The sequence below is a fragment of the Monodon monoceros genome, unplaced genomic scaffold (genome assembly GCF_005190385.1).
Source record: "Monodon monoceros isolate NGI ecotype Baffin Bay Population unplaced genomic scaffold, NGI_Narwhal_1 Contig5740_ctg1, whole genome shotgun sequence".
In the NCBI taxonomy this organism is placed as follows: Eukaryota; Metazoa; Chordata; class Mammalia; order Artiodactyla; family Monodontidae; genus Monodon; species Monodon monoceros.
In genome coordinates this window covers 609-9,569 of record NW_021701539.1, presented here as the reverse complement: position 1 = coordinate 9,569, position 8,961 = coordinate 609, and the positions used below count along the sequence as shown (strand labels likewise).

The window sequence follows — 8,961 nt, the reverse complement described above, 5'->3', positions numbered from 1 at the left end:
CACACACACACACACACACACACACACACACACACACACACACACCAGTAAAATAGAGAGCTACTCCATGCAGTGGATAAGGGCAGTACTGTCTGAATGTGTCCTACCATACACAGGGACATACAAATCAATATTCTTACAGAACACATCTATCCCTCCTCATTTGTTTACCTTTGTTCATTGTCATTGTTTATTTTGGTAAAGACTTGTAAATTAAATTAGTCTATAAATTTACTTTCCCATAGGTGTTCTATCCCTTGTCCAATTAGAAATTTCTGATCTCAAAATTATTAATCTACTTAGAAAACTGCATAGTACTATGGATTGAAGATAGATTGGGCAACTTGTTAAGAGCCAATGAAGGCAAACTTTAAGGTATTTTCATAACAAAGACGTGTATGTTACAACAAAAGCCCATACTGACAAGGTCTAGCAATGATTTGCATTCACTGCTGGGGCTTTTAACTTATATAGCTAATTTGCATTTTTCCAAAATTCATTTTTGCTAACTAACCCTATAGTTAATACACCTACTTTAGTCCATCAAAAGCAATCATTTAAGCATTACACATGGGCAGGCCCGTGGCTTGCATCCTCACAGGCAACCAAACAGGACACAAAATTGAGCCTAAGCTCATCAGGAAAGGAAGTTTCCAGGAGACCCAGTAGGTACCACACCAACTGACTTATTGTTCCGGGCCAGCAACTAAAGCAGGAGGCTTTGTAAAATGCTGTAAAATCTACAGCATTCTTCTGTCGAGCTCTACAACGACAGCATGACTTACAGATTCCGAGGGTCTCTGGCCAGCCAGGGGCGAATACACAACGCGGTACTGCTGCACCGGCCCAGGCGCCGAGCCCCAGCGAACGTCCAGGCTGTTTGGCGTTGGATTGTACACTTGGACGTTTCTTGCCAGCCCTCTCACCACTGAGGAAAGAAAAGCCAACACATATTTCTTACATCTGTTTATATATGTCAAGCTTTTGCTATCACTTCTCCAAAACGTCTACTCTGTTAACAGGATAAAATACTGTCCTCCTTAAACTTCTAATTATCTACACACAAAAGCAGATGAAAATTCTGCAAATCCAAATGTAGTCAAAATTAGCCAACTATGTCCTTGGTCTGTATGGAAGCAAAGTTGTTGCCAATAAAAACAAGCTAGTGAAAGTATGATAATAGCACTGGGTTGGCCAAAAAAAACAAGGGGCAAGGGACAAGAAGCTTCAGTTTTCCAACACAGGTAATGGAGAGATAGAGAAGAGGATTTTATAGCTCTGCCTTCTAGGTGAAAACTGACAACACCGATGAAGCCATCTAATTCCATCAGCTACATTCACCCATTCATTCCTTCTCATTCAACAAATAGATACTGAATGTCTTCTGTGATTAAAAGAAAAGGCAAAAGGAGGGAGAAAAGATACACTCAGTTCTCAGTTAACTGCCCCAATAGGGACTTAGAAAACATGCAAATTAAATCCATGTATTAACCCCAAACTCTAGTTTAGCCAATAACATCATCTTTCCAGACCGCTAATCTTTTGCCAAAAGAAGTCATCTGTATTTGCTCTCTTTTAGCCATCAGCAAGTGTATTTTTAAAGCCAAAGAAATATTTATAGGTATGCCCCAAAGCCTTTAAGCAGTCCTAGAAAGAATTGTAAAACCACTATACGCTGGTTTCTCAAGATGTTAATGGCAAATGAAAGCACACAGATTTTCAGCGCCAGGAAGCACTTCATCAGCAAACCAGAGAAATGTGCGATCAAGTAATGTGACGAACAGATTTCAACAACTGGCACTACGAAAGCCAATTACAAAACACTGCCTCACACAAATTTATAAGGCACAAAGCAAAGCTCATGAACATTTGTGAGTGAAACAGAATCCTGGTGATTACACACACATTTATAAATCCTGAAATTATCATTTCAGAAGAAGAATGCCATTACAACTTTTTATTTCATACACTAAAATATTAACAGTTGGTGGCGTCTGGATGGTAAACTATGGGTAATTTTTATGTTTTTGCTCTATCATGAATTTTCCAAATTTTCTTCAATGGGCCTATATGGCCTTTACACGGAAAAGCAAAACGTATCATGAAAAAGCAATATTTTTCTGCCTTCTTACTTACGTGTCTTTCCAGTATCTGATGTGCGTCCTCCATCGCCTTCAGAATACGCGGGAACTACTGTAACAGTGTATGAGGTATCTGGCTGCAGATTCCTGAGAATGGCATAATTGGTATTCCCAGGGATTGGAACCTACAGATTTTAATAAAATGTAAAGTATCTGATTTGAAAAACTTATAAAAGAAATAATACTTCGAATAATATAATACTCAAAATATTAACTCAAGACCAAGCCAAGAAGCAAGTTCTATAATATTGGGATGTAATGATGCGCCCCCAGACGGACTGTTATAAGAGTTTCTGAAGGCTTCCCTACACTCACCCCAGGCTCCCTCTCAGAACTCCCTGAAATGATTATTTCCCCTAGCCCCAACCCCCCGCAAAAACTCCCTGATCACCCAGACACAAGACACCAACCTACCACCCTCTGTCAAGTCCTACCAAATGAATATGAACTTCTTCAGCACTAAGGTAAATTGGTTAACTCTTTAGCTCCACTTTGCGATAGTTCGGCTACAGCTAAAACAAACGTGCTTTTTTCCCTACAGGAAACAAGTACCAGTTCCTCCGGACCGCCTGCTGTGGGTGCATAGAAGAGCTTGTACTGGCGAGGACTGCCCTCTGCGTGGTCCCAGCGAACGTTCAAAGTGCTGGTGGAAGGGTCGTACACTCTGAGGTTCCTCACAGTATTCAAAGGTTCTGAAATGCACGGAAAGCACATCACAGTGTGGTCCTAACAACCCAGTGCTCACAAAACACAGGTTCACTGATGTCTCCCCACCCCACAAATATTTGCTGAAGTCCTGAATAAGGGAAAGAATGTCTGTGATCATCTGACACATGTCTCATCTCTCCAGAGATATTTTGGCCCCTGAGCGGTTTTTGTTTGTTTTATCCTAGAAAGTAATAAACGTCTTTCTCCTTGAACAGAGACAGATGACTCCAAGTAAGGATATTAAAAAACAATTAAGATCATTATTAACATGCATTTTAAAAGATTAGCAAAAGGCTGTGTCACCCCAGGGTTTCCAGAGAAAGATGTGATTCCATCCCTGTGAACGTTATTTAAAAAGCCGTGGGAGGGCTTCCCTGGTGGCGCAGTGGTTGGGAGTCCGCCGGCCGATGCAGGGGACACGGGTTCGTGCCCCGGTCCGGGAGGATCCCACATGCTGCGGAGCGGCTGGGCCCGTGAGCCATGGCCGCTGGACCTGCGCGTCCGGAGCCTGTGCTCCGCGATGGGAGGGGCCGCAACAGTGAGAGGACCCCGTACCGCAAAAAAAAAAAAAAAAAAAAAAAAAAAAGGCCGTGGGAGACTGGGTTCACTTACTGGTCTTGCCCCTTCCTGTCATGCGACCGCCTTCACCGTCTGGATACAGGGAGGACACAGTGATTGCGTAAGGAGTGTCGGGCTTCAGCTTCTGTAGGAGCACACTGTTTTGCCGTCCTCCTACCATGGTCTTGAGTAAAACAGGGATAAGTGTGAGCCTTGCTCTCTCCATCTCACTAATCTGTTAGAAAAAGCTCTTTCTACAGGGGAGCTGTTTGAGACCTTTGCCAAGACCTTTGCCAAGATCCGGAGTGAAACCTGAAAATGTATCTTAGGGTATAATTTTAAATGTAAAATATGCACTTTCGATCACAAAAAGGATTTTAAGCCTTAAACTGGTGACCTTACAAAGATATTTCAACTTGCTAGCCGCCAGCACTGTGAAATTTCATCCAAAACACATTTCACAGATCTCCTCCCCAAAAAGGCATTTAGCATAAGTGAGCTGCAAAGGAACTTTAAGATAGCAAAGAATTGCACAATAGTAGAGGCTCTGCACCATTAAGTATTATTCTTACCTTTTTACAGACGTTTGCTATTTGCTTTAGAAACATATTTAAATGAGTCAGTAAAAGATCTAAAGCTTTTGGTTTTCTCCCCCTCAAAAACTGCCCCTCTAACAGCATGAGCTGTGTAAACTACGTGACGGGACACTCTGCCAGGCCACACTCAGGATTCCAGCCTTGTGGTAGGAAGCTTTTTCAATATCCTCTGATTACAGAGTTTGAAGGGTTTTATTCATTGCTTAAGGCCATCTAGTTATCTTGCTGAAAGGAAATTTGTATGATTTGTTAACGGTCTACCAAATTCAGATGTTTATGCCATACTCATTAAAATCGCATGAAAATGGCATGCTGCCCAGGAATCCACATGTGGATGGTTGGTCCAGATGTTTCCCACTTAGCACGCATCCACTCAAGCAGTCTGTGTTTCAGAGAAAACCTCAGTGAAGCCCCCTCAATAGGGGCAAATTGAACCACAGGGGCTAATTCAAACAAATTTAGTATTTGAGGTTATGAGAACAAAGTATCAATGTATTTGATACTTAACAAATCTGAAAGCATCCACTTAGTAGAACTAGCCTCAGGAGGAAGCAGAATGGTGTGTGCCTGCTTCTCCCATCCAGCTCTCCAAAATATGCCAGCATCAGTGATTCACTGCTTTGACTGTTTCGTAGACTAGCATTAAAATGCAAATATCCTTAAGAATAACAGACCTTAAGGACTTATCAGCTAATACTGTACAGAGGATAAGTTTATGAGACTCCTTCTAATTATAACAAACAGCTGAGAGACAGGAAAGAGAGACCCAGGGCAGCAGCTGGATGGTCAGTATCACCAAGAACAGAAATGCTAAGGACAAGCTTTGCCTAAATCTGGCCTGGCACAGGCGAAAGTTCTGTTTCTGCCATTAAATTATCAGTCCATCCAATGTGTCTTAGTTTATATAAAAGCCAGTTGATGACACTTGGTATTTAGTTTACTATTGATAAACTATAAGAAATTCTTAATCCAAATGTATCATACTACCTAAGTCTAGATCTATGGAAACCTCAACACAGCAGCTCACAAGAGCATTAGTTCAGCTAAACCCACTTCCTGCGCAGGTTCAGAGACCTTTAACCACTGCCAGCATCTACCTCTGCTAACACCTCTAAACTGGGAAGAGGTATGACCCATTTGCTGGAGCTCAGAGAGTCAGACAATTAAAAGTTAATAACTCACTCTCTCCAAGGCAACATGAGGAAAAATCACAGCCCCCAACAGTCAACAGAATGCTAGACCTCACCAAAAGAGGTATTTGAAATAAATCAGAAAGCATCGCCCTATCTGTGTAAAAATCATGCTGCTTCCTGACTCAGGGTAATGTGTGCAGCTCTGATCACACATTTCATAAAACAAAGCTGAAGAAGGTTCAAAGACAGACAACTAAAGTAAGCAAGGTAAATGGACAAGGGTTCTTGTTAAATGCGGGAAGGCTGGGAAGAAAAAGAAGATGAAAGCCGAGTTTACAGTAGTCCTACAGTCCTTCTCAGGAACCTCCATTTGGATAAATATAAAAGTGATAAATAGTATAAGTTAGGTTGAACAGATACCCAGATGTAGAAACATCAGATCTAGAAGATACCTTATGACATGCAAAAAACAGAAAAATTAGAATAATGGAAGTTTAGCAAACTCTCAACACTTGATCAAGTTAGAGCTGTAAGAAATGAAAATACAAATAGAGTCAGAAATCTAGCTATTTTCATGGATGACCCGTGCCTAATAGTTTTTAAGGAAAACATGAATGCATGGAGGCACATGCCTGATGCTGTGAGGCTCCATCAGGGATGAAGCCAAAAAATTCCATCCAATACAGTAAATCTTGCAACTCTCAAAACAGTAAGTGTGACTAACTAAACACTGGGAGTGAGAGGGGTTTGAGACAGAGAGGGTAGAATTTATCCAAGTCACGTTTTTTCAAAATGAATTACCGTTTGTTCATTGCCTTCCCCTGCTGAAGGCTGATAGGTGATTCTGTATTTCTGCACACGACCGCTAGCAGGATCCCACTTAACAGTCAAGCTGTTAGAAGTTGCATTGTACACCTGAAGGTTCCGTGGGCCACTTTTTGGAGCTGAAAAAGGATTGTTGAGAAACAGAGTAAACAAACTGGAGAATGCCTCTCCCACAAATATGCACTGTTCCCAAGGAAATCAAGAGAGCTGTATACTTCTAGGCTTAGAACTAAAAATTTTTTTTTAACATCTCTATTGGAGTATAATTGCTTTACAGTGGTGTGTTAGTTTCTGCTTTATAACAAAGTGAATCAGCTATACTATACATATATCCCCATGTCTCCTCCCTCTTGCATCCCCCTCCCTCCCACCCTCCCTATCCCACCCCTCTAAGTGGTCACAAAGCACCGAGCTGATCTCCCTGTGCTATGCGGCTGCTTCCCACTAGCTATCTGTTTTACTTTTGGTAGTGTATATATGTCCATGCCACTCTCTCACTTCATCCCAGCTTACCCTTCCCCCTCCCCATATCCTCAAGTCCATTCTCTAGTAGGTCTGTGTCTTTATTCCCGTCTTGCCCCTAGGTTTAGAACTAAATTTGACCCGATGGTAAATGGTGGTCATTGACTCTCAAATGACTCCTCAACAAATAGTAGCAAAGAGCAAAGATTTTTGAGAAAGACCTGTTTAAAAGAGGCCCCAATCAACACCGTACGATTTAAAAGCAGAAGGCCTGTTTGCAATGGATTTTGTGTTATTTTTCATTCATTCATTCATTATTTGGTCATCCGTACAATCAGCAAATTAAATTCTTACCTTGTGTTGTTAAGGGTATCAAACGCACTACAAAAAACAGAATATGGGGAAATATTACGAATATAGGCATAGCTCTATTCTGTTCATTTTAAGATAACAATGTCCTACTGAAGGCTGAACACCTACTTGTGCGCTCGCTGCCAGTCAGGTCATCGCTTTCTGACTCATCGGGATAAATGGCAGTAATAGAAACTTCATAGAGAGTGTTCGGGTTCAGGTTTTCAAACACCAAAGTATTCTCATCTCCATTTAGGATGGTCTTAGGGAAAGAGGAAGAAACAACAAACCCACACAAGGTTAAGTCACCGGCTACATCGTGCACTCCATGGCAGTTGGTTGACATCATTTAGCCAGATATTCCTCCTGCTTTGAGGCACGCCATGAGCTCAAAAGTCACTAGTAGGGAAGGATGCTTTTCAGTCAACAGAGGTAATACACATTTCAAACAAGAGTCCCTATAATGAAATGCGATCTCAAAAAAGAGAGAGAGCAAAAAAGAGTTAACACTACCTCCATCTTATCTGTGCTTCCGGAAGGTGCCCAGGTGATTCTGTAGAGAGACACATCCGAAGCTCCGTGATCCCAAGTCCCTCTGAAGCTCTCTGGTGTTACTTCAGTAATCTGTAGGTTTGCTGGGGCTGGCACAGTGCCTGTCACGAGAAAAGGCAGGACTGTTTTTCGATGTGATCCCCAAACTTAATATAATAAAACTGCCTTGTTCTGTTTTAACGGACATGGGAAAACTGGCTGACAACATTGCTTAGAACCAAGTATCTAACCAATTCAGTTCATTTGCAAGTAAATATGAGAGACAGCCCCGAAAACTGCAAGCATTTGATGGCTATAACAGACTACTTCCCGTCTATCAAAATGGTGATTTTTTTTAAAGGTACCGTTTAGTCATACTGTTCTAACACAGCGGTCCTTCATCGTTTTGCCCCTCCCGCTTTTTGAGAATCTAAGGGAAGCCCTGGGCTCTTTTGCACAGCAGCACAGAAGCACAAACTTTAGCCCATAATATCAGAGAGTCCATGGACCTTCATGGCCCATGACATCTTATGATCTGAGTAATCCACGCGTAAGCTTTTCCTGCAGATCACTAACCTTACACACAACGTGAAGCTGACTGTATCAACTCTACTCAGAGACAGGACCAGCCCTGCAGTGCTGATGATGGCTGAAATCCCAACTAAGAGCCCTTCCGTTGACCAGGCACTGCAGCTGGTTTGCAGCACAAGCAATTTGGAACGTCTGACACCAGTTCTGAGCTTTCATTGTCAATTATTTCTCTATCTCCTGGTAACCAAAGCCAACTTCACAAAAGCCAGAGCCACCAAAAATTTGTTTCTAATAGTTACAATGAAAAGGCCCATTGAGATAATACCACTTTCACAAGCACAGCTGCAAAACAAACCAGCCATTAAGGGTGCACTTTGGATGTATCTAAAAGTTCTTAGGAAATCCTAAGGATTAAAAACAAGTATTAATTTAGTACATATTAAATGACAGGCTTTGACTAGGCTTTCTTCCTGACTTTTTCTGCCCTTTACTGTTCCTTTACTTCCCTTTAAATTCCTGTTGTATTTATGAACATCTGTCAGCCTGCTCATATGGACAAATTTTCATCTCTAGCCACTACCCTTCCAGGAAAGAACTGATGCCAAGAAGGTTATTAAAGTTGCTAAGAGATTTCACATGGTAAGAAAAGAGCAGAAGTGGATACTGTCTGAAGTTAAGGAGGAGGCTGTGAAATTTGACAAGATGCCTTGATCATGTATAGACCAGCTGGGCACTGAAGGAGAAGCTTCTGAGCCTCTGGTGAGGGAGTTGCTGGATAGGAAGTAAAGTTCTGGACTATAGCACTGATCCCTCACCACTAGCTTCCTGGGCAAGGCTGGGCAAGTCATTTAAATTCTCTAGACTCCCTGTGCTGTCCACCATGGGAGCCACCAGCCACATGTAGCTATTGAGCATTTGAAATGTGGCATCTGAATTGAGATGTGCGAAAAGTGTAAATTAAGACACACCGGATTGCAAAAAAATTACTACCAAAACAAATGTGAAATATAAATAATTAGTATACTGATAAATGTTGAAATGCTAACATTTTAGATACACTGGGCTGAATAAAACACATTATTAAAATTCATTTTTCTCCTTACCTTTTCTATTTTCTAGAAAATT

At 41.5% G+C, this 8,961-nt stretch overlaps 1 protein-coding gene across 3 annotated transcripts; it reads right to left on the bottom strand.

The window, feature by feature from the left end:
- Positions 1 to 707: 707 nt before the first annotated feature.
- LOC114890460 (collagen alpha-1(XII) chain-like) lies at positions 708 to 7,421 on the bottom strand. Of its 3 annotated transcripts, XM_029213941.1 has the most exons (8): positions 7,288 to 7,421; positions 6,904 to 7,036; positions 6,778 to 6,804; positions 5,938 to 6,080; positions 3,462 to 3,591; positions 2,694 to 2,833; positions 2,137 to 2,266; positions 708 to 928 (listed from the first exon to the last, which is right to left on the bottom strand). In XM_029213941.1, the coding sequence occupies exons 1-8, from the start codon at positions 7,291 to 7,293 to the stop codon at positions 741 to 743; spliced, it is 897 nt and encodes a 298-aa protein (XP_029069774.1). In that variant the 5' UTR covers positions 7,294 to 7,421; the 3' UTR covers positions 708 to 740. The 3 variants fall into 3 exon arrangements, with proteins under 3 accessions (XP_029069774.1, XP_029069754.1, XP_029069765.1); XM_029213921.1 differs by having other exon boundaries at positions 6,904 to 7,421; XM_029213932.1 differs by lacking the exon at positions 6,778 to 6,804 and having other exon boundaries at positions 6,904 to 7,421.
- Positions 7,422 to 8,961: the final 1,540 nt, after the last annotated feature.

Excerpts from the sequence above, each read along its gene's own strand:
- LOC114890460 (XM_029213921.1), bottom strand. The coding sequence starts at position 7,123 with ATGATGTCAACCAACTGCCATGGAGTGCACGATGTAGCCGGTGACTTA. Across the intron at positions 6,805-6,903 it reads GACTGGCAGCGAGCGCACAA|TGCGTTTGATACCCTTAACA; the intron begins GTAGGTGTTCAG and ends TGTTTTTTGTAG. Across the intron at positions 929-2,136 it reads ATCAGATACTGGAAAGACAC|TGGTGAGAGGGCTGGCAAGA; the intron begins GTAAGTAAGAAG and ends TTCTTTCCTCAG.